Source organism: Onychostruthus taczanowskii, unplaced genomic scaffold (genome assembly GCF_017590055.1).
Source record: "Onychostruthus taczanowskii isolate IOZ18803 unplaced genomic scaffold, ASM1759005v1 scaffold371, whole genome shotgun sequence".
NCBI classification, from domain to species: Eukaryota; Metazoa; Chordata; class Aves; order Passeriformes; family Passeridae; genus Onychostruthus; species Onychostruthus taczanowskii.
Genome location: NW_024501138.1, coordinates 1 through 25,214, shown reverse-complemented (window position 1 = coordinate 25,214; position 25,214 = coordinate 1). Strand labels below are relative to the sequence as shown.

The following is a 25,214-nucleotide window of genomic DNA, read 5'->3' as shown; positions in this document are numbered from 1 at the left end:
GGGTATTTGGGGTGTTCAGGGTATTTGGGGTGTTTGGGATATTTGGGGTATTTGGGGTGTTCAGGGTATTTGGGGTGTTTGGGATATTTGGGGTATTTGGGGTGTTCAGGGTATTTGGGGTGTTCGGGGTATTTGGGGTGTTCAGGGTGTTCGGGGTGTTTGGGGTATTTGGGGTGTTCAGGGTATTTGGGGTGTTCAGGGTATTTGGGGTGTTTGGGATATTCAGGAACCTCTTCCAGTATTTGGGGGCAGGTACGGGGCAGGGGGGTTTGGGGTATTCAGGGTTTTTGGGGTATTTGGGGTGTCTGGGGTATTTGGGGTGTTTGGAGTATTTGGGAACATCTTCCAGTACTCAGGGGCAGGTACGGGGTTTGGGGCATTTGGGGTGTTCGGGGTATTTGGGACATTCGGGATATTTGGGGTGTTTGGGGTATTCGGGATATTCGGGAACCTCTTCCAGTACTTGGGGGCAGGTACGGGGCACGGTGTTTGGGGTATTTGGGGTGTTTGGAGTATTTGGGAACATCTTCCAGTACTCAGGGGCAGGTACGGGGTTTGGGATATTTCGGGTGTTGGGGGTATTCAGGGTTTTTGGGGTTTTCGGGGTGTTTGGGGTATTGAGGGCATTTGGGACATTCGGGGTATTCGGTGGATTTGGGGTGTTTGGGATATTTGGGAACCTCTTCCAGTCCTTTGGGGTAGGTACGGGGCATTTGGGGTTTGGGGTATTCGGGGGATTTGGGACATTCGGGGTATTTGGAACATTTTGGGGTGTTCAGGGTGTTTGGAATATTCGGGAACCTCTTCCAGTACTTGGGCAGGTACGGGGTTCGGAGTTTTTGGGGTATTTGGGGTGTTTGGGGTATTCGGGGTGTTTGGGATATTCAGGGTATTGGGATATTCTGGATATTCATGGTATTTGGGATATTCTGGATGTTCAGGGTATTTGGGATATTCTGGATATTCAGGGTATTTGGGATGTGCAGGATCTTTGGGATATTTGGGGTATTCATGGTATTTGGGATATTCAGGGTATTTGGGATATTCTGGATATTCAGGGTATTTGGGATATTCTGGATGTTCAGGGTATTTGGGATATTCTGGATATTCAGGGTATTTGGGATGTGCAGGATCTTTGGGATATTTGGGGGATTTGTTTGGGGTATTTGGGGTATTCAGGACATTTGGGGAATTTGGGACATTCGGGATATTCAGGGAGTTTGGAACATTCAGGATATTTGGGATATTCAGGAACCTCTTCCAATACTCGGGGGCAGGTAGGGGGGACATGGGGGTTTGGGAGATTTGGGATGTTTTGGGTATTCAGGATATTTGGGATAATCTGGATATTGAGGATATTCGGGGTATTCAGGGTATTTGGGACATGCAGGATCTTTGGGATATTTGGGATATTTGGGATATTCAGGATGTTCTGGGTGTTCGGGAACCTCTCCCAGTACTCAGGGGCAGGTACGAGGTGCACGGGGCTTTGGGGCATTTGGGATATTTGGGATATTTAGGGGATTTGGGATATTCGGGGTATTTGGGATATTCAGGAACCTCTTCCAATACTCGGGGGCAGGTACGGGATGCCCGGGTACTTGGGATATTCGGGATATTCAGGATCTTTGGGATATTTGGGGTATTCATGGTATTTGGGATATTCGGGGTGTTTGGGACATTTGGGATGTTCGGGGTGTTTGAGGTATTCGGGACATTCGGGGTATTTGGGATATTCGGGGTGTTTGGGGTATTTGGGGTGTTTGGGACATTTGGGATATTCAGGATCTTTGGGATATTTGGGGTATTCATGGTATTTGGGATATTCGGGGTGTTTGGGGAATTCGGGACATTCGGGGTATTTGGGATACTCGGGGTGTTTGGGACATTTGGGATGTTCGGGGTATTTGGGATATGCGGGGTGTTTGGGGAATTCGGGATATTCGGGGTATTTGCGATATTCGGGGTGTTTGGGACATTTGGGATAATCAGGATCTTTGGGACATTCGGGATAATCAGGATCTTTGGGATATTCGGGATAATCAGGATCTTTGGGATATTTGGGGTATTCATGGTATTTGGGATATTCGGGGTGTTTGGGACATTCGGGACATTCAGGATCTTTGGGATATTCGGGATGGGAGATGTGGGACTGCGGGAGGAGCCTTCCGCCGGTGACGGCGCTCCCGGGTTGGCAGGGATGGCGCCGCAGAGCGATCCGGCGGGATTCGCGCCGGCGCTCAGCCCCGGCAGCCCCCTGATGTCGCCGCAGCTGCCGCCGGCGCCGCCCGCGCCCGGCTACCAATCGCCGGAGCTGAAATCCTGGCAGGCCGGAGCCGTCGGGAATAACGGGTGAGGGGCCGGCCCCGGCGAGGGCCCGGGGCGTCGGGAGCGCCCTTTGGAAGCGGCCGTGGGGATTGGCCTTTGGGGTTGGCCATTGGGATTGGCCTTTGGGATTGTCCAATGGAATCGTCCTTTGGGATTGTCCATTGGGATTGTCCAATGGAATCATCCTTTGGAATTGTCCATTGGGATTGTCCATTAGGATTGTTCATTGGGGTTGTCCTTTGGGGTCACTCACTGGGATTGTCCATTGGGATTGTCCAATGGAATCATCCTTTGGAATTGTCCATTGGGATTGTCCATCGGGGTCACTCATTAGGATTGTCCAATGCAATCATCCTTTGGAATTGTCCTTTGGAATTGTCCATCGGGGTCACTCATTGGGATTGTCCATTGGGATTGTCCAATGGAATCATCCTTTGGAATTGCCCATTGGGATTGTCCATCGGGGTCACTCATTGGGATTGTCCATTGGAATTATCCGTGGGAATTGTCCTTTGGGGCCATCCATTGGGATTGTCCTTCTGGACTGGCCATTGGAATGTCCTTTGGGATTGTCCTTTTGGACTGGCCATTGGAATGTCCTTTGGGATTGTCCTTCTGGACTGGCCATTGGAATGTCCATTGGGATTGTCCTTTTGGACTGGCCATCGGAATGTCCTTTGGGATTTTCCCACGGATTCGTCCCTTGGAATAATGCTTTGAAATTATCCATTGGGATTGTCAATTGGAATCGTCCTTCGGGATTGTCACCCATTGGAATTACCCGCTGGAATCGTCCATTGGGATTGCCCACTGGAATTTTCCATGGGGATTATCCGTTGGAATTGTCCGTTGGATTTATTAATTGGAATTACCCACGGGAATTACCCATGAGAGGAATCCTTTGGAATTATCCACTGGAATCGTCCATGGGAGTTGTCCAGGGGATTTATCCATTGGAATTATCCATAGGAGTCACTCATTGGAATTATCCATTGGGATTATCCGTTGGGATTATCCATTGGAATAATCCATTGGAGTCACCCTTTGGAATAATCCATTGGAATTATTCATGGGAGTCACTCATTGGGATTATCCGTTGGGATTATCCATTGGAATAATCCATTGGAGTCACCCATTGGAATTACCCATTGGGATTATCCATTGGAGTCACCCATTGGAATTACCCATTGGGATTATCCATTGGGATTATCCACTGGAGTCACCCTTTGGAATAATCCACTGGAATTATCCATGGGAGTCACTCATTGGGATTATCCGTTGGAATTATCCATAGGAGTCACTCATTGGAATTATCCATTGGGATTATCCGTTGGGATTATCCATTGGAATAATCCATTGGAGTCACCCTTTGGAATAATCCATTGGAATTATCCATGGGAGTCACTCATTGGGATTATCCATTGGAATTATCCATTGGAGTCACCCTTTGGAATAATCCATTGGAATTATCCATGGGAGTCACTCATTGGGATTATCCATTGGAATTATCCATGGGAGTCACTCATTGGATTTCTCCTTTGGAATTATCCTTTGGAAGTAATTATCCATTGGAGTCACCCATTGGAATTTTCCCTTGGAATCATCCACTGGAGCCATCTTTTGAAAATGTCCGTTGGAATTTTCCATTGGACTCACCCACGGGAATCACCCACTGGAATTATCCGGTGGAATTGTCCATTGGAGGCATCGCTTGGAATTTTCCATGGGAATTATCCCTTGGAATCATCCATTGGATTCATTCTTTGCAATTATCCTTTGGAATCATCCATGGGAGTCACCAACAGGAATTATCCACTGCAATTTTCCATTGGAATTATCCGTGGGAATCATCCACTGGAATAATCCATTGGAATTTTATGTGGGAATTACCCTTTGGAATTATCCACTGGAGTCATCTTCTGGAACTGTCCATTGGAATTATCCATGGCAATTATCCTTTGGAATTACCATTGGAATCATCCATTGGAATCGTCCATTGGAATTGTCCATTTGGATTATCCATGGGAGTCACCCATTGGAATTATCCATGGGAATTTTCCATTGGAATTATCCACGGGAGTCAGCCATGGGAATTATCCTTTGGAATTACCCAATGGAATCATCCTTTGGAATTGTCCATGGGAATTTTCCATTGGAATTAATTACCCATTGGAATTATCCACGGGAGTCACCCATGGGAATTATCCTTGGGAATTATCCATTGGAATTAATTACCCATTGGAATTATCCATGGGAGTCAGCCATGGGAATTATCCATGGGAATTTTCCATTGGAATTATCCATGGGAGTCAGCCATGGGAATTATCCTTTGGAATTACCCATTGGAATCATCCATTGGAATCATCCATTGGAATCATCCATTGGGTTTATCCATGGGAGTCACCCATTGGAATTGTCCATGGGAATTTTCCATTGGAATTAATTACCCATTGGAATTATCCACGGGAGTCAGCCATGGGAATTATCCTTTGGAATTACCCATTGGAATCATCCTTTGGAATCGTCCATTTGGATTATCCATGGGAGTCACCCATTGGAATTGTCCATGGGAATTTTCCATTGGAATTAATTACCCATTGGAATTATCCACGGGAGTCAGCCATGGGAATTATCCATGGGAATTTTCCATTGGAATTAATTACCCATTGGAATTATCCACGGGAGTCAGCCATGGGAATTATCCATGGGAATTATCCATTGGAATTAATTACCCATTGGAATTATCCATGGGAGTCAGCCATGGGAATTATCCATGGGAATTTTCCATTGGAATTATCCACGGGAATCAGCCATGGGAATTATCCATGGGAATTACCCATTGGAATCATCCATTGGAATCATCCATTGGGTTTATCCATGGGAGTCACCCATTGGAATTGTCCATGGGAATTTTCCATTGGAATTAATTACCCATTGGAATCATCCGTGGGAGTCAGCCACTGGGATTATCCTTTGGGAATCATTCAGTGGAATCATCCATGGGAATCTCCCTTTGGAATCACCTCCTGCCCTTGGGACGGGGCCGTGGATCCCTGGGAATGGGGAACGGGATCGGGAATGGCATCGGGAAGGGGTTGGGATGAAGTTGGAGCAGATCCCGACCCCCCCACGGGGATCCCCCGTTGATCCATGGGGATCCCCATCCCAAAAATCTTTGCTCCTGCCGATCATCCAGGAAATTCCCGAAGGATCCAAGATCCCTTCGCTGGGAGCCGGGACGGCCTTGGGGGTGCAGAGACATCCCGAGGAATTCCAGCCCTTGGGATGGGGCCGTGCGTCCCTGGGAATGGGATTGGGATTTGGGAATGGGATTGGGGTTTGGGAATGGGAGCAGCTCCAGGGAAAGGGGGGAGTGGGGTGGGATTTGGGAAGGAATTCCTCAGCCATGGGAATTATCCATGGGAATTACCCATTGGAATCATCCATTGGAATCATCCATTGGGTTTATCCATGGGAGTCACCCATTGGAATTGTCCATGGGAATTTTCCATTGGAATTAATTACCCATTGGAATCATCCGTGGGAGTCAGCCACTGGGATTATCCTTTGGGAATCATTCAGTGGAATCATCCATGGGAATCTCCCTTTGGAATCACCTCCTGCCCTTGGGACGGGGCCGTGGATCCCTGGGAATGGGGAACGGGATCGGGAATGGCATCGGGAAGGGGTTGGGATGAAGCTGGAGCAGATCCCAACCCCCCCACGGGGATCCCCATCCCGAAATCCCAAAAATCTTTGCTCCTGCCGATCATCCAGGAAATTCCCGAAGGATCCAAGATCCCTTCGCTGGGAGCCGGGACGGCCTTGGGGGTGCAGAGACATCCCGAGGAATTCCAGCCCTTGGGATGGGGCCGTGCGTCCCTGGGAATGGGATTGGGATTTGGGAATGGGATTGGGGTTTGGGAATGGGAGCAGCTCCAGGGAAAGGGGGGAGTGGGGTGGGATTTGGGAAGGAATTCCCGGCTGGGCTGGAATTCCCAGAGAATCCCTGGGAGTGTCCCAGGAAAGGCTGGAGCAGTTCGGGATGGGAATGGGGTGGGATTGAAGCTCCATGGATCCCATCCCAAAGAATTCCAGGATTCTGGGATCCAGGACACTCAGGATCCATCCCCAGGGATTTTTAAGGAATTTGGGGATGGAAAAGGGAAGGGAGACCCTTCCTGGAGTCCCCAATTCCCAGGGAATTCCTAAAATTCCTTCCTGGAGGGGAGTCGCGATGGGGATGGATCCAATGGCAGGCTGGGAGAGCTGGGAACGGAGGGAATTCCCTGGGAAAGGGGAGGGATTTGGGAAGGAATTCCCAGCTGGGCTGGAATTCCCAGCGAATCCGTGGCCGTCTCATCCTTGGGATTTTCCCAAGGACAAATCAGATCCTGGAGTATTCCCAGGGTTCCTCCTTAAGGCCCCTTCCCCCCCAAACCATCCTGGAATTCCCTAAATCCCAATTCCTCACGGAACAAAGGGAATCCCCTGGGAAAGGAGGAGGAATTCGGGAAGGAATTCCCAGAAAATCCCCGACAGCATCCGAGGAAATCTTGCGCGGCCCCAGGACGCCGGGACCGAACCTCCACCATCCCCCCGCGGGAACCCTTTGGAATTCCGGGATTCTTCCGGGATCCCGGCCATTCCCGACGCTTTTTCCCGGTTTTGCAGTGTTTTCGGGCCGGCGGGCGCGGCGGCGCCGCAGGGGATGTACAACAACATGAGCATCACCGTCTCCATGGCCGGCCCCGGCCCCGGCTCCGGCTCCGGCGGCTCCGGCGGCGTTCCCGGCGGCGTTCCCGGCATGGGCGCCATGGGCGGCGGCATTCCCATGAATCCCGTCATGGCCGGCATCAACTCCATGTGCTCGGAGCAGGTCGGTGCTGCCGGGACGGCCACGAGGGGAATGGGGATGGGATCGGGAATGGGATCGGGAATGGGATCGGGAATGGGGCCATGGATCACTGGGAATAGGAGATGAGATTGGGAATGGGATCGGGAATGGGGCCGTGGATCCCTGGGAATGGGATTGGGAATGGGGCCGTGGATCACTGGGAATGGGATCGGGAATGGGGCCCTCGATCCCTGCGAATGGGATCGGGAATGGGGCCGTGGATCCCGGGAAATAGAGAATGAGAATGGATTTGGGAATGGGATCAGGAATTATATTGGGATTGGGATCAGGAATGGGATCAGGAATGGGACCATGGATCCCTGGGAATGGGATTGGGAATGGGGCCGTGGATCACTGGGAATGGGATCGGGAATGGGGCCCTGGATCCATTCCTATTTCCATTGGGAATAGGGAATGGGATCAGGAATGGGATCAAGAATGGGATCAGGAACGGGATCAGGAACGGGATCAGGAATGGGATCAGGAATGGGGCTATGGATCCGTGGGAATAGGGAATAAGACTGGGATCGGGAATGAGGCCACGGATCTTTGGAAATGGGATCGGGAATGGGGCCGTGGATCTGTTCCTGTTTCCACTGGAAATGGGATGGAGCTGGGCGGGGTTGGAGGTGCAGGAACATCTGGAGAGGTTCCAGGTGCTGGGATGGGGCCGTGGATCCCTGGGAATTGGGAATGAGACAGGAACGGGTGGGATTGGGAATGGGGCCCTGGATCACTGGGAATGGGATTGGGAATAGGGCTGTGGATCCCTGGGATTGGGATTGGGAATGGGGCCCTGGATCACTGGGAATGGGATTGGGAATAGGGCTGTGGATCCCTGGGATTGGGATTGGGAATGGGGCCCTGGATCACTGGGAATGGGATTGGGAATAGGGCTGTGGATCCCTGGGATTGGGATTGGGAATGGGGCCCTGGATCACTGGGAATGGGATTGGGAATAGGGCTGTGGATCCCTGGGATTGGGATTGGGAATGGGGCCCTGGATCACTGGGAATGGGATTGGGAATAGGGCTGTGGATCCCTGGGATTGGGATTGGGAATGGGGCCCTGGATCACTGGGAATGGGATTGGGAATAGGGCTGTGGATCCCTGGGATTGGGATTGGGAATGGGGCCCTGGATCACTGGGAATGGGATCGGGAATGGGGCCCTGGATCACTGGGAATGGGATCGGGAATGGGGCCCTGGATCACTGGGAATGGGATCGGGAATGGGGCCCTGGATCACTGGGAATGGGATCGGGAATGGGTGGGAAGGAGATGGGAGAAAGCTGGAGCAGATCCCAGCCCCGTGCTGGGATCCCCCATTGATCCATGATCCGTGGGAATAGGGAATAAGACTGGGATCGGGAATGAGGCCACGGATCTTTGGAAATGGGATCGGGAATGGGGCCGTGGATCTGTTCCTGTTTCCACTGGAAATGGGATGGAGCTGGGCGGGGTTGGAGGTGCAGGAACATCTGGAGAGGTTCCAGGTGCTGGGATGGGGCCGTGGATCCCTGGGAATTGGGAATGAGACAGGAACGGGATTGGGATTGGGATCGGGAATGGGGCTGTGCATCCGTTCCTGCTCCGTTGGGAATAGCGAATGGGATCAGGAATGGGATCAGGACTGGGGCCATGGATCCCTGATTATTGGGAATGGGATTGGGAATGGGGCCGTGGATCACTGGGAAGCTGGGAATAAGAAATGGGATTGGGATTGGGAATGGGATCGGGAATGGGATTGGGAATGGGATCGGGAATGGGATTGGGAATGAGATAGGGAATGGGGCCGTGGAATCCTGGAATGAGGAATGGGATCAAGAATGGGATGGGGAATGGGATCAGGAATGGGATCGGGAGTGGGATCAGGAATGGGATCGGGAATGGGATCGGGAATGGGATTGGAAATGGGGCTGTGGAATCCTGGGAGTGAGGAATGGGATCAAAAATGGGACGGGGATCTCCATCCCAAACCCCACCAAACACGGGATCCATCCCAAACCCCACCAAACACGGGATCCATCCCAAACCCACCAAACGGGGTGAGGATCCCAAACCCCACCAAACACGGGATCTCCATCCCAAACCCCACCAAACACGGGATCCATCCCAAACCCCACCAAACACGGGATCTCCATCCCAAACCCCACCAAACACGGGATCCATCCCAAACCCCACCAAACACGGGATCCATCCCAAACCCCACCAAACACGGGATCCATCCCAAACCCCACCAAACACGGGATCTCCATCCCAAACCCCACCAAACACGGGATCTCCATCCCAAACCCCACCGCTCACATGATCTCCATCCCAAACCCCACCGCTCGGCGCTCGGCGCCATTCCGAGGTCCCGGCATTCCGGCTGAGCGCGGCCGTTGTCTCCGGCAGGTCCCGGACGCGGCGCTGAGGCCTCCAGGGCTCTACTGCAACCAGCTGGGCTCGGGCGAGCTGCTCAAGGCCGAGGCCGACGGCGCCCAGGTCAGTTGGTGCTCCTCAAACTCATCCCACAGCTCAGCAGCTCCAGGGCTCGGGGACATTCCCAGGAAAACAAGCGGGACAGTCCCGCAGCCGCGGTTACGGAAGGCCACCATGGCTTGGTTGGGTTGGGTTGGGTTGGGTTGGAAGGTTCTTCCAGGTCACGGTTGGGGTGAAGCACCAGGGTCACACCAGCGTTGGGTGGCACCCAGTGGGTGACAGCTCTTGGGCTTGAGGTCAACAGGGTCACACCAGCGTTGGGTGGCACCCATGGGGTGACACCTCCTGGGGTTGGAGCCACCATGGTGCCACCAGCATTGGTGACACCACTGGGTGACAGCTCTTGGGGTTGAGGTCAACAGGGTCACACCAGCGTTGGGTGACACCCATTGGGTGACACCTGTTGGGGTTGAGATCACCATGGTCACACCAGTGTTGGGTGACACCCATTGAGTGACACCCCTTGGGCTTGGAGCCACCATGGTGCCACCAGTGTTGGGTGACACCCATTGAGTGACACCTCTTGGGGTTGAGATCACCAAGGTCACACCAGCATTGGGTGACACCCCTTGGGTGACACCTTTGGGTTTGAAGTCACCATGGTGTCACCAGCATTGGGTGACACCCCTTGGGTGACACCCTTGGGTTTGAAGTCACCATGGTGTCACCAGCGTTGGGTGGCATCCATTGGGCTTAAGCCACCATGGTCATGCTGGAGCTGGGTGACACCCACTGGGTGACACCCATTGGGGTTGGAGCCACCAGGGTCACACCAGCACTGGGTGACACCCATTGGGGTTGGAGCCACCAGGGTCACACCAGCACTGGGTGACACCCATTGGGTGACACCTCCTGGAGTTGGAGCCACCAGGGTGCCACCAATGCCGGGTGGCACTCCTTGGGTGACACCCCTTGGGGTGAAGCCACCAGGGTCCCACCAGTGTTGGGTGACACCATTGGGTGACACCTCTTGGGGTGAAGCCACCAGGGTCCCACCAGTGTTGGGTGACACCCAGTGGGTGACATCTCCTGGGGTTGAAGCCACCATGGTGCCACCAATGCTGGAGTGACCCTGGTGGCTCCAACCCCAAGAGGTGCCACCCAAGGGGGGCCACCCAGCACTGGTGGCACCATGGTTACCTCAAGCCCATTGGGTGACACCTCCTGGGGTTGGAGCCACCGCGGTGTCACCAGCAGTGGGTGGCGCCCATTGAGCTTCAAGCCACCGTGGTCACACCGAGGTTGGTGGCATCCCGTGTGGTTGAAGCCACCAGGGTCCAACCCGTGTTGGTGACACCCATTGGGTGACACCTCCTGGGGCTGGACCCACCAGGGTCACACCAGCGTTGGGTGACACCTCTTGGGGTTGAAGCCACCTTGGTGTCACCAGCGTTGGTGTCACCCAGTGAGTGTCACCTCCTGGGGATGGAGCCACCAAGGTCACACCAATGTTGGGTGACACCATCGGGTGACACCTCTTGAACTTGAAGCCACCAAGGTCCAACTGGTGCTGGGTGACACCACTGGGTAGAAGCCACCCACCAAGGTAACCTCAACGTTGGGTGACACCATTGGGTGACACCACTGGGTAGAAGCCACCCACCAAGGTCACACCGGTGTTGGGTGCCACCACTGGGTGACACCACTGGGGTTGAAGCCACCAATGTCACACCGGTGTTGGGTGACACCATTGGGTGACAACCCTTGGGTTGAAGCCACCAAGGTCCTATCAGTGTTGGGTGACACCACTGGGTAGAAGTCACCAAGGTCACACCGGTGTTGGGTGACACCATTGGGTGACAACCCTTGGGTTGAAGCCACCAAGGTCCTATCAGTGTTGGGTGACACCACTGGGTAGAAGTCACCAAGGTCACACCGGTGTTGGGTGACACCACTGGGTGACACCCTTGGGTTGAAGCCACCAAGGTCACACCAGCGTTGGGTGACACCACTGGGTAGAAGCCACCCACCAAGGTCACAGCGGTGTTGGGTGACACCACTGGGTGTCACCCTTGGGTTGAAGCCACCAAGGTCACACCGGTGTTGGGTGACACCACTGGGTGACACCCTTGGGTTGAAGCCACCACGGCGCCACCAAAGCCACACCCAAAAACCCCGGAACGTCGCTCCTGCTGCCGCAGCCGCCGGGAGCTGGAAATCCGGGATGGCTCCAGCTCCACCCAGCCCGTTCCCCAACCCCCTGAGATGCCTCCAGCCCCACCCCAGCTCCACCGGATCCTTTTTTCCACCAAAATCCCAAATGTTTTTCCTGGATCATTGCCCAGTGCCACCAGGAACGTCCCCATCCATGGAAATCCGGGATGGCTCCACCTCCACCCACCCCACGACCAATCCCATTCCCAAACCCCCTGGAGATGCCTCCAAACCCGCCCCAGCTCCGTTCTGGGGCCGTTTTTCCACCATAATCCCAAATTTTTTTCCGGGATCAACACCTGGGAGCCACCAGGAACCTCCCCATCCATGGAAATCCGGGATGGCTCCACCTCCACCCACCCCACGACCAATCCCATTCCCAAACCCCCTGGAGATGTCTCCAGCCCCACCCCAGCTCCTTCTGGAGCCGTTTTTCCACCATAATCCCTATTTTTTTCCCTGGATCAGATCCTGGAGCCACCAAGACTCTCCCAATCCACAGAACTCCAGGACAGCTCCACCCACCCCATTCCCAAACCCCCTGAGATGCCTCCAAACCCATCTCAGCTCCATCAGGAGCCGTTTTTACACCATAATCCCAACTTTTTTTCCCCGGATGATCAGCCACCTGGGAGGCACCAGGAGCCTCCCCATCCATGGAAATCCGGGATGGATCCACCTCCACCCAGCCCATTCCCAACCCCCCGGAGATGTCTCCAGCCCCACCCCAGCTCCTTCTGGAGCCGTTTCTCCACACCAATCCCAATTTTTTTTTTTCTGGGATCACCACCTGTCATCCATTGGGAGCCTCCCCATCCCTGAAAATCCGGGATGGCTCCACCTCCACCCCATTCTCCAGCCCCACCCCAGCTCCATTCGGAGCCTTTTTTCCACACCAATCCCAATTTTTTTCCCGGGATCAGCTCCTGGAGCCACCAGGAGCCTCCCAATCCACAGAACTCCAGGACAGCTCCACCCACCCCATTCCCAAACCCCCTGGAGATGCCTCCAAACCCGCCCCAGCTCCGTTCTGGGGCCGTTTTTCCACCATAATCCCAAATTTTTTTCCCGGATGAGCACCTGGGAGCCACCAGGAATGTCCCATTCCATGGAAATCCAGGATGGCTCCTCCTCCATCCCATTCCTCAACCCCCCTGAGATGTCTCCAGCCCCACCCCAGATCCATCCAGAGCCGTTTTTCCTCCATAATCCCAGATTTTTTTCCCAGATCAACCCCTGGAGCCACCAGGAGCCTCCCAGTGTTCCAAGGTCTGGAATGGCTCCACCCACCCCGTTCCCAAACCCCCGGAGATGCCTCCAGCCCCACCCCAGCTCCATCGGGAGCCGTTTTTCTCCCACAATCCCAGATTTTTTACTAGATCAGCACCTGGGAGTCACCAGGAATCTCCCAATCCACAAAACTCCAGGACAGCTCCCTCCACCCCATTCCCAACCCCCCTGAGATGCCTCCAAACCCCACCCCAGCTCCATCCAGAGCCGTTTTTCCACCACAATCCCAGATTTTTTTCCCGGATCAACCCCTGGAGCCACCAGGAGCCTCCCAGTGTTCCAAGGTCTGGAACGGCTCCACCCACCCCATTCCCAACCCCCTGAGATGTCTCCAGCCCCACCCCAGCTCTGCTGGGAGCTGTTTTCCCACCACAATTCCCAATTTTTTCCTTGGATCAGTGCCCGGAGGCACTGGGAACCTCCCCATCCATGAAAATCCAGGATGGCTCCTCCTCCACCCCATTCCCAACCCCCTGAGATGTCTCCAGCCCCACCCCAGCTCTGCTGGGAGCTGTTTTCCCACCACAATTCCCAATTTTTTCCTTGGATCAGTGCCCGGAGGCACTGGGAACCTCCCCATCCATGAAAATCCAGGATGGCTCCTCCTCCACCCCATTCCCAACCCCCTGAGATGTCTCCAGCCCCACCCCAGCTCTGCTGGGAGCTGTTTTCCCACCACAATTCCCAATTTTTTCCTTGGATCAGTGCCCGGAGGCACTGGGAACCTCCCCATCCATGAAAATCCAGGATGGCTCCTCCTCCACCCCATTCCCAACCCCCCTGAGATGCCTCCAAACCCCACCCCAGCTCCATCCAGAGCCGTTTTTCCACCACAATCCCAGATTTTTTTCCCGGATCAACCCCTGGAGCCACCAGGAGCCTCCCAGTGTTCCAAGGTCTGGAACGGCTCCACCCACCCCATTCCCAACCCCCTGAGATGTCTCCAGCCCCACCCCAGCTCTGCTGGGAGCTGTTTTCCCACCACAATTCCCAGTTTTTTCCTTGGATCAGTGCCCGAAGTCACCAGGAGCCTCCACGTCCACGGAAATCCAGGATGGCTCCGTCCCCACTCCACTCCCCAAATCCCCTGAGATGCCTCCAGCCCCACCCCAGCTCCATCAGGAGCCGTTTTTCAACCATAATCCCAAATTTTTTTTTTCCCGGATGAGCACCTGGGAGCCACCAGGAGCCTCCCCATCCACAGAACTCCAGGACAGCTCCACCCACCCCATTCCCAACCCCTCTGAGATGCCTCCAAACCCACCCCAGCTCCGCCGGGAGCCAACAGCAGCTGGGAGTCACCAGGAATCTCCCCATCCACAGAACTCCAGGACAGCTCCACCCACCCCATTCCCAAACCCCCTGAGATGCCTCCAAACCCATCTCAGCTCCATCAGGAGCCGTTTTTACACCATAATCCCAACTTTTTTTCCCCGGATGAGCAGCTGGGAGCCACCAGGAGCCTCCCATCCATGGAAATCCAGGACAGCTCCACCCACCCCATTCCCAACCCCCCTGAGATGCCTCCAGCCCCACCCCAGCTGCATCGAGAGCCGTTTTTACACCAAAATCCCAGTTTTTGTACCAAAACAGCAGCTGGGAGTCACCAGGAATCTCCCAATCCACGGAACTCCAGGACAGCTCCACCCACCCCATTCCCAACCCCAAGCTCCATCAGGAGCCATTTTTCCACCACAATCCCAGATTTTTTTTACTAGATCAGCACCTGGGAGTCACCAGGAGCCTCCTCATGCACAAAAATCCAGGACAGCTCCACCCACCCCATTCCCCAAATCCCTGAGATGCCTCTAAACCCACCCCAGCTCCACTGGGAGCCGTTTTTGCACCAAAATCCCAGTTTTTTTACTAGAACAGTACCTGGAGCCACCAGGAGCCTCCCAATCCATGGAAATCCAGGACAGCTCCACCCCATTCCCCAAACCCCGTGAGATGTCTCCAAACCCACCCCAGCTCCATTGGGAGCCGTTTTTCCACACAAATCCCAGATTTTTTACTAGATCAGCACCTGAGAGCCACCAGGAGCCTCCCCATCCATGGAACTCCAGGACAGCTCCACCCACCCCATTCCCAACCCCTCTGAGATGCCTCCAAACCCATCCCAGCTCCGCCGGGAGCCGTTTTTCCACCACAATCCCAGTTTTTTTACCAAAACAGTACCTGGGAGCCACCAGGAGCCTCCCATCCATGGAAATCCAGGACAGCTCCACCCACCCCATTCCCAACCCCCCTGAGACGCCTCCAAACCCATCTCAGCTCCATCAGGAGCCATTTTTCCACCACAATCCCACTTTTTTAAACTGGATCAGCCCCTGGGAGCCACCAGGAACCTCCCAATCCATGGAAATCCAGGACAGCTCCACCCACCCCATTCCCAACCCCCCTGAGATGCCTCTAAACCCATCTCAGCTCCATCCAGAGCCGTTTTTCCACACAAATCCCAGATTTTTTACCAGATCAGCACCTGGGAGCCACCAGGAGCCTCCCAATCCATGGAAATCCAGGACAGCTCCACCTCCACCCCATTCCCAACCCCCCTGAGATGCCTCCAGCCCCACCCCAGCTCCATCGGGAGCCATTTTTACACCATAATCCCAAATTTTTTTTCCCGGATGACCAGCTGGGAGCCACCAGGAGCCTCCCAATCCATGGAAATCCAGGACGGCTCCATCTCCACCCCATTCCCAACCCCCCTGAGATGCCTCCAGCCCCACCCCAGCTGCATCGAGAGCCGTTTTTCCACCAAAATTCCCGTTTTTTTACCAAAACAGCAGCTGGGAGCCACCAGGAGCCTCCCCATCCATGGAACTCCAGGACAGCTCCACCCACCCCATTCCCAAACACCCTGAGATGCCTCCAAACCCCATCTCAGCTCCACTGGGAGCCATTTTTCCACCACAATCCCACTTTTTTAAACTGGATCAGCACCTGGGAGCCACCAGGAACCTCCCAATCCATGGAAATCCAGGACAGCTCCACCCACCCCATTCCCAAACCCCCTGAGATGATTCCCAATTTTTTCCTTGGATCAGTGCCCGGAGGCACTGGGAACCTCCCCATCCATGAAAATCCAGGATGGCTCCTCCTCCACCCCATTCCCAACCCCCCTGAGATGCCTCCAAACCCATCCCAGCTCCATTGGGAGCCGTTTTTCCAGCATAATCCCAACTTCTTTTTCCTGGATGAGCACCTGGGAGCCACCAGGAGCCTCCCCATCCACGGAACTCCAGGACAGCTCCACCCACCCCATTCCCAACCCCCTGAGATGTCTCCAAACCCCATCCCAGCTCCATCAGGAGCCGTTTTTCCACCATAATCCCATTTTTTTTTCCTGGATGAGCACCTGGGAGCCACCAGGAGCCTCCCCATCCACGGAACTCCAGGACAGCTCCACCCACCCCATTCCCAACCCCCCTGAGATGCCTCTAAACCCATCTCAGCTCCATCCAGAGCCGTTTTTCCACACAAATCCCAGATTTTTTACCAGATCAGCACCTGGGAGCCACCAGGAGCCTCCCAATCCACAGAACTCCAGGACAGCTCCACCCCATTCCCAACCCCCCTGAGACGCTCCATCAGGAGCCGTTTTCCCTCCGCATTCCCGAATTATTTCCCGCCCCCCGGAGCCGGCTGAGCCGCAGCGCTTTTCTTTCCGTAGGACGCGAAGACCGAAGAGTTCTTCTCTGTTGTGGCCCCAGACTAGAGCACAAGTCCTCTAGTGAGTTTCCAGCTTCACGTAGTTCCCAGATCCCGCTCCCGCCCCTTCCCCGGATCCGCTAAATCCCTTTTTTTTTTGTTTCTTTTTTTGGTTTTTTTTGGGAATTCCGCCCAGGTGCAGCAGGTGCAGGTGTTCGCCGACGTGCAGTGCACGGTGAATCTGGTGGGAGATCCCTACCTCAACGCGCCGGCTCCGTTGGCCAATCCCAAAAATCCCGCTGCTCCGCCGCCGCCGCCGCCGGGACAAGGGAAGAGCCTCCTGCAGCAGCTGCTGACGGAATAGAGGCCGGAACGCCGGGAATTCCCAAAAAAAAAACAACCCCAAAACTCGGGAAAGATGGACGCGAAAAAAAGAGAGAGAGAAAATTATTATATAGGATCTATTTTTTATGGGAATTTTGATATCCAGCCACGCCCCCGGAATGTTTGGAGGGAAAATGGAAAATGGGGGATGGGGGTTTTTGGGGAAAGGGGGGTGGGCTTTGCACCGAGGGTTGTTACCCCCTGGTTTTTGGGGTTTTGGGCCTTTTTTCCCTGATTTTTTTCCCCTTTTTCCCCTCTCTTTTCACCTCATTTTTCTCCTTTTTCCCTGATTTTTCGCTCCTCTTTTTCCCTGATTTTTCTCTCCTCTTTTTCCCTGATTTTTCTTCTTTTTCCCCCCAACTTTTCTTCTTTTCCTTCTTTTTCCCTTTCCTCCCTTTTTCCTTTCTTCCTCTCACTTTTTCCCCTGATATTTCTCCTCTTTTCCCCTATTTTTTTCTCCACTTTTTCTCCCTTTTCCCCCTCTCTTTTCCCCTGATTTTTCTCCTTTCTTCCTCCTCTTTTTCCCTGATTTTTCTCCCTTTTCCCCCCTTTTTCCCTGATTTTTCCCCAATTTTTCTTCTTCTCCCTTTTCCTCCCTTTTTCCTGTCTTCCCCTCACTTTTCCCCTGATATCTCTCCTTTTTCCTCTGTTTTCCCCTATTTTTTCTCCTCTTTTCCTCCTTTTTCCCCTTCTTCCTTTTCCTCTTTTTCTCCTTTTTTCCCCTCTCTCTTCCCCTGATTTTTCTCTTTTTTTCCCCTTTTTTCCCGACATTTTTCTGCTTTTTCCCCTGATTTTTCTCCTTTCCCCCCTCATTTCCCTGATTTTTCTCCTTTTTCCCCTCTCTTTTCCCCCTTTTTTCCCATGTTTCTACTTTTCCCCTTTCCTCTCTTCTTTTTCTCTTTCCTCCTTTTCATCTTCTTCCCTATTTTCCTCCTTTTCCCCATTTTTTCTTTTTTTTCCTCCTCCCTTCCCTCATTTTCCCTCATTTTCCTCTTCTCCCCTTTTCCCCATTTCCCTTTTTCTTTCTTTTTCCTGTTTTTTCTCTTTTTCCCTTCTTCCTTTTCCTTTTCCTCCTTCTCTCTCTTCTTCCCTTTTTTCCCCATTTTTCCCTTTTCCTCCTTTCCATCTTTTCCCTCATTTTATTCCCATTTCCTGCTCTTTTCCTCCTTTTCCATTCCTTTTTCCCTTCTTTTCCCTTTTCTCCCTCTTTTCCTTCTTTTTCCCAATTTTCCCCCTTTTCCCTCCATCTTTTCCCCATTTTCTTCCCTCTTTTCCCCCTTTTCCTCCCCCCTTCCTTTTCCCTGTTTCCCAGTTTTTCCCAATCCCTTTTTCCTTCCCTCTTTTCCCCCTTTTCCTCTCCCCCTTTCCCTTCCTGTTTCCCAGTTTTTCCCAATCCCTTTTTCCTTCCCTCTTTTCCCCCTTTTCCTCTCCCCCTTTCCCTTTTTTCCCCCCATTTTCCCCCTTTTTTCTCCTTCTTTTCCCCCTTTTCCTCTCCCCCTTTCCCTTTTTTCCCCCCATTTTCCCCCTTTTTTCTCCTTCTTTTCCCCTTTTCCCTCCTTTCCCTTTCCTTTTTTCCCCATTTTCTTCCCCCTTTTTCCCACCCCCAATTTTTAACCCCCCCCTCCCCACTCCCAGAACTCCCCGGAACAGCCCCAAAAACCGAGGAGGAAGAGGAGGAGGAAGAGGAGGAAGCAGCTCAGTCTCAGCTGGATCTGACGCGGGGCACAAAACTAAAAACAAAAACCCACCAAACCCCAGGAAAAACTCCGGAATTCCGGGGGAAAATCCCAATTTTTCCCCCCCAACCCTCTGAAATTCCCATTCCCCCCCTCCCCCTTCGGCTCGTGCGTACAATCAGCTTTTTCTAGCAAAAAAAAAAAAAATCGTGGAATCTGTGGGGTTTTTTTCCAAAAAAAACCACAAAAAAAAGGAAAAAAAAATTCGTATTTTCACCCGGTTTTTCCAATTTTTCGCCGCTCCCTCCGGAATTCCGCGGGGTGAGGAGGGAAAACCTCGTGTACAGTGCAAGAAAAGAGGGGAAAAATGATAAAAAATTCCAAAAAAATGGGAAAATCTGCAATAATTTTTAAGGAAAAAGGGGGAGGGGGGAGGGGTTCTTTTAGATAAATTTTTTTTTTTTTTTTTCTGAGGGAAAAGATGGAAAAATTCTGGAAAAAAAAAGGAATAAAATGTTTTTTTTTTTTTTTTCCTGCTTGGATTGTGTTTAACAGCTGGAGTAGCTTCGGATATTTAAAAATAATAATTAATAATTAATTAATTAATAATAATAAAAGAATAAGAATGGAATTGTTTGTCAGGAAAAAGCTTTTTTTTTTGGGGGTTTGGTTGGAATTTAATTCGATTTTTTTTCTTCCAGGTGGAATTTTTTTTTGTTCTTTTCTCTTTAAAAAATTCCTGGGGGAAAACAAAAAAAAAAAGGGAAAATTCAGATTCTGCAGCCAAAATTTTGCTGCTTTTGGGGGAAATTTGGGGGTGGGGAAGAAAAAGAAATTTGGGAAAAAATCAAAAATTCAATTTTTGGGGCTGGAAAATCAGGAATTCTGGTGGGAGATGGAAAAATGGGATCCAGGGATTTGGGAATTTTTTTTTTTTATTTAATTTTCTGGTTTTTTTTCCCCATTTTCTACTTTTTTTTTTGTTTTTCTCTTTTCCTTTTCTCCACTTTTTCTCCCCCCATTTTTTCCTTATTTTCCTCTTTTTTTTCATTATTTTTCCTTTCCCTTTTCTTTCCTTTTCCTCCTTTTTCCATCATTTTTTTCTTTTTTTCCTCCTTTTTTCCCCTGGTTTTTCCTTCTTTCCTCCCATTTTCCTTTTTATTCTTTTTCCTTCTTTTCCCCTCCTTTTTTTCCTTTTTCCTCCCATTTTTCCCTTTCCCTTCTTTTCCTTTTTTCCTCCTTTTCCCCCCATTTTTCTCTATTTTTCTCCCCATTTTTCTCCCCATTTTTCTCTATTTTTCTCCCCATTTTTCTCTATTTTTCTCCCCATTTTTCTCTATTTTTCTCCATTTTTTCCCTTTCTTCTTTTACTTTTTTCTCTTTTCCTTCCCCCATTTCTCTTTTCTCTATTTTTCTCCCCATTTTTCTCTATTTTTCTCTATTTTTCTCCCCATTTTTCTCTATTTTTCTCCCCATTTTTCTCTATTTTTCTCTATTTTTCTCCCCATTTTTCTCTATTTTTCTCCCCATTTTTCTCTATTTTTCTCCCCATTTTTCTCTATTTTTCTCCCCATTTTTCTCTATTTTTCTCCATTTTTTCCCTTTCTTCTTTTACTTTTTTCTCTTTTCCTTCCCCCATTTCTCCTCCTTTTTCCCCCATTTTTTCTTTTCCCCTCCCTTCTTTTCTTTTTTTTCCCATTCCCTTCATTTTTCCCTTTTCTTTTTCCCTCTTTTCCTCCTTTTCCCCTTTTTTCTCCTTTATTTCCTTTTTACTCTTTTCCTTTCCCATTTTTTCCTCCTTTTCCCCATTTCTTTCATTTTCCTTTTACCTTTATTTCCTTTTTACTCTTTTCCTTTCCCATTTTTTCCTCCTTTTTCCCCATTTTTTCCTTTACCTTCTTCTCCTTTTTCCTCCTCTTTCCCCCAATTTTTCCCTTCTTTTCCCCATTTTTCCCTTTTCCATCTTTTCCTTTTTTCCTCCTTTTCCCCTTTGTCCCCCTTTTCCTCTCATTTTTATCCCATTTTTTTATTTCTCCCTCCCTTCCTTTCCTTTTTTCCCTACTTTTTTTCCTCCCATTTTCCTCCTTTTCCTCCTTTCCCCCATTTTCCTCATTTTTCCCCATTTTCCTCATTTCCCTTTTATTTCCTACCTTGTTTTCCTTTTTTCCCTGTTTTTCCCTCCTTTTTCCCCCATTTCCCTCCCATTTTTCCCATTTTCTCCCTCATTTTCCTCCTTTTTTTCCCCTTTTCATTTTTAACTCTTTTCCTTCTTTCTCCCCCCATTTTCCCTCCCTTTCTTTCCCTTTTTCCCTCCATTTCCCTCCTTTTTCCCTCATTTCCCTCCTATTTTCCTCATTTTCCCCCCTTTTTTCCCCTCATTTTCCTCCCTTTTTCCCCTCATTTTCCTTCTTTTTTTCTCTTTTCATTTTTAACTCTTTTCCTTCTTTCTCCCCCCATTTTCCCCCCCTTTCTTTCCCCTTTTCCCTCATTTCCCTCCTATTTTCCTCATTTTCCCCCCTTTTTTCCCCTCATTTTCCTCTCTCATTTTCCTCCATTTTTTCTCTTTTCATTTTTAACTCTTTTCCTTTTTTCCCCTTTTCATTTTTAACTCTTTTCCTTCTTTCTCCCCCCATTTTCCCTCCCTTTTTCCCCTCAGAAACTCCCCCTCACGACACCCAAACAAAACCACAAAACTTCCATCAGCAGGTGGAATAAAAACCACTTTAAAACCACCAAATCCCACCACTCCCCATCCCGAAACGGAACTCGATCCCAAAATTCCAGGATTTGGAGAGGAAAAAACCTGGAAAATCGGAGATGGAATCATTTGAGGAGTTTGAAATTCCTGAGGTGAGGCTGCACCAGGTTTTTGGGATAAGGCCGGAGCGCCAGGCACGTGGGAATTCCCTCGGGATTTTCCACCCAAATCTTGTGGTCAACACCTTTTTCCTTCAGTAACTTCGCCAAATCCAGCAGGGAATTTTCATCCGGAGCCTACAATTAAAAAAAAAAAAAATTGGGAATTAATTCCAAAATTCTTCCCGAATCCCAAAGCCGAGCTTCTCGTTTCCACAGTGGGATTTAAGTTGTTTATTTTTTTTTCCACATTCCTGATTTCCGGCTTTTTTTTATTTTTTATTGTGGGATTGAAATATGAAAACACCGATTTTTTTTGGATTTTTAGGGTTGGAAAAAGCTTTGGGAATCCAAGCGTTCACACCGAGTTTTATCTCCCTAAATCCACATGGATTTGAAGTCCTTTCGGGATTTTTGGGGTTCTACCACTGCCCTGGCTATTCCATGAGGAATTATTCCCAATTCCAAGAGGGAATTATTCCCAAAATCCAATTAAATTTCCCCAGTGATTCCGGCTCCTCCTCCCGCCCTTCCCAGCCTCCAGCACAGCCCAAGCCCTCCCCGGGCTTCCCCCTCCTTTCAGCGAGCCAAAAATCCCCTCAGCACCCCCAAACTGACCATTCCCACCTCCCTCAACTCCAGAACATCCCAAAAAAATCCCATTTTTTCCAAAAAAACCCCGATTTTCCTCCAAAAATCTCGATTTCCCTCACGGCGCCCCCGCCCCCCCCAACATGGCGGCGGCTCTCCCCTCAGCGCGGAGTTCCCGTCATGCCCCGCGGCGCCGCCCTTACCTCCAGCACCACGGTTGTCATGGCGCCGCCCTGCTCCAGGTACGCGCCGGTGTCGGGATGCTCCCGGTAACCGTGAACGGCCGCCAGCGCGGCGTGACAGCCCTGAGCCACCACGGCGCCGAGCGGCCACGAGCGGGGAGGCCGCGCCAGATCCCCGCGGAGCACCACGTACTGCACCAGCGCCGCCGCCATGTTGCCGTACGGAACCGCGCGGGCTGCCGGGAGTAAGCGGGGAAGAGGAGCAAGCTGCGCGCCGCCATGTTGGTGTACGGAATTGAGAGCCGCGTGATGACGCACTTCCGGCGGCGCTGAGGCGGGAAAGTTGAGGTGAGCGCCGAGCCCTCAGGGAGGGATTTGGGGTCCCCGGCGGGTTTTGGGGGGAATTTTTGGGATAATCGCGGCGTGACAGCCCTGAGCCACCACGGCGCCGAGCGGCCACGAGCGGGGAGGCCGCGCCAGATCCCCGCGGAGCACCACGTACTGCACCAGCGCCGCCGCCATGTTGCCGTACGGAACCGCGCGGGCTGCCGGGAGTAAGCGGGGAAGAGGAGCAAGCTGCGCGCCGCCATGTTGGTGTACGGAATTGAGAGCCGCGTGATGACGCACTTCCGGCGGCGCTGAGGCGGGAAAGTTGAGGTGAGCGCCGAGCCCTCAGGGAGGGATTTGGGGTCCCGGCGGGTTTTGGGGGAAATTTTTGGGATAATTTTTTGGGATAATTCTTTAGGATCGTCCCTGTCATTCTTCTGGGATTATCTGGCAGCTTTCGGGGTCATTTCTGGCACTCTAAAGAGTTGTCCGGGTTCCATTGCTTGGGATCGTCCCTGTCCTCAATTTGAGATCGTCCCTGTCACTTTCCCGCCATTTTTCCCCCCCATTCCCAAATTCCCACTTGGTTTCCTCATTAAAAACCCCCAAATTATGGAAAAATAATGAGATTTTTCCTTATTAAAAAATCCCCAAATTTAGCTGGGTTTCTGCCATTCCCATCCCTGTTTTCCTCACTAAAAAATTCCCAAATTTATGGAAATGAACGGGATTTTTACCTCATTAAAATTCCCAAATTTATCAAAAATTAATGGGATTTTTACCTCAAAAAAAAATTCCATAAAATATTGAAAACTAATGGGACCTTTTACTCATAAAAAGTTTCCAATTTATGGAAATTAATGAGATTTTTTCCTCATTAAAATTATGCAAATTTATGGAAATTAATGGGATTTTTACCTCAAAAAAAAATTCCATAAAATATTGAAAACTAATGGGACCTTTTACTCATAAAAAGTTTCCAATTTATGGAAATTAATGAGATTTTTTCCTCATTAAAATTATGCAAATTTATGGAAATTAATGGGATTTTTCCCTCATTAAAAATTCCATAAAATATGGAAAATTAATGGGACTTTCTCCTCATAAAAAGTTTCCAAATTTATGGAAATTAATGGGATTTTTACCTCATAAAAAATCCATAAAATATTGAAAATTAATGGGATTTTTTCCTCATAAAAAGTTTCCAAATTTATGGAAATTAATGAGATTTTTTCCTCATTAAAATTATGCAAATTTATGGAAATTAATGGGATTTTTTCCTCATTAAAAATTCCATAAAATATTGAAAATTAATGGGACTTTTTCCTCATAAAAAGTTTCCAAATTTGCATAAAATTAATTGAATTTTTTTCCTTTTCCATCCCCGTTTTCTTCATTAAAAAACCCCAAAATTTATTGACATTAATGGGATTTTTTTCCTCATTAAAACTCCCAAATTTATGGAAAATTAATTAAATTTTTTTTCCTCATGTCTTAAAACTAAAGGGACTTTTTTCCTCATAAAAATTACGGAAAATTAATGAGATTTTTTTTTCCCTCATTTATGGAAATTATTTTGATTTTTCCTCATTTAAAAATTCCCAAATTTATGGAAAATTAAAGGGATTTTTCCCTCATAAAAATTCCATAAAATATTGAAAATTAATGGGATTTTTTCCTCATAAAAAGTTTCCAAATTTATGGAAATTAATGAGATTTTTTCCTCATTAAAATTATGCAAATTTATGGAAATTAATGGGATTTTTACCTCATTAAAAATTCCATAAAATACTGAAAACAAATGGGATTTTTTCCTCATAAAGAATGCCAAATTTATCGAAAATTAATTAGATTTTTTTCCTCATTAAAAATTCCCAAATTTATGTAAAATTAAAGGGATTTTCCCCTCATTTAAATCCCCCAAAAATATGAAAATTATTTTGATTTTTCCTCCTAAAAATTCCCAAATTTCTGGAAATTTCTGTGATTTTTCCCACTTTTCCAGCCCCAAACCCCAGGAATTCCCAAGGGATGGATCCAGGCAAGGAAGAGCAGGAAAACGAAGAGAAAATGGAATTCTCACAGGGTGAGTTCCCAAAATTCCCAAATTTTTCCCAAATTTTCCCCTCTCTGACCCTTTCCAGGCAGGAATTCTTCCCAAATTTCTCCCAAATTTTCCCAAAATTCCCAATTTTCTCCCCTTTCCTTGCAGGAATTCCTCCTGAAATTCCCAATTCTCCCCAAAATCCTTCCCATAATTCTTCCTGAGATTCTCCAGTTTTTCCCAAAATTCTCCCCAAATTCTTCCCCAAATCCCCAAAAACCCCCAAATTCCTCTTTAAATTCTTCCCAAAATCCCCAAATTACTCTTTAAATTCTTCCCAAAACTCCTT

At 50.0% G+C, this 25,214-nt stretch overlaps 2 protein-coding genes across 2 annotated transcripts in view; one reads left to right on the top strand and one right to left on the bottom strand.

The window, feature by feature from the left end:
• Positions 1-17,255, top strand: part of LOC121339767 (nuclear receptor coactivator 1-like) — a 21,318-nt gene extending 4,063 nt beyond the window's left edge. Inside the window, exons 5-8 of the mRNA XM_041411857.1 lie at positions 2,199-2,352; positions 7,003-7,207; positions 9,621-9,710; positions 17,002-17,255. Coding sequence (XP_041267791.1) covers positions 2,199-2,352; positions 7,003-7,207; positions 9,621-9,710; positions 17,002-17,169 — 617 coding nt within the window. The 3' untranslated portion in view covers positions 17,170-17,255. The remainder of the gene's footprint in view (positions 1-2,198; positions 2,353-7,002; positions 7,208-9,620; positions 9,711-17,001) is intronic.
• A 4,312-nt stretch (positions 17,256-21,567) lies between these two features.
• Positions 21,568-22,746, bottom strand: PTRHD1 (peptidyl-tRNA hydrolase domain containing 1). Its single transcript, XM_041411856.1, has 2 exons — positions 22,516-22,746; positions 21,568-21,859 (listed from the first exon to the last, which is right to left on the bottom strand). Exons 1-2 carry the CDS (start codon positions 22,705-22,707, stop codon positions 21,689-21,691), a joined length of 363 nt encoding a protein of 120 aa, XP_041267790.1. The 5' UTR covers positions 22,708-22,746; the 3' UTR covers positions 21,568-21,688.
• Between the last annotated feature and the right edge of the window lie 2,468 nt (positions 22,747-25,214).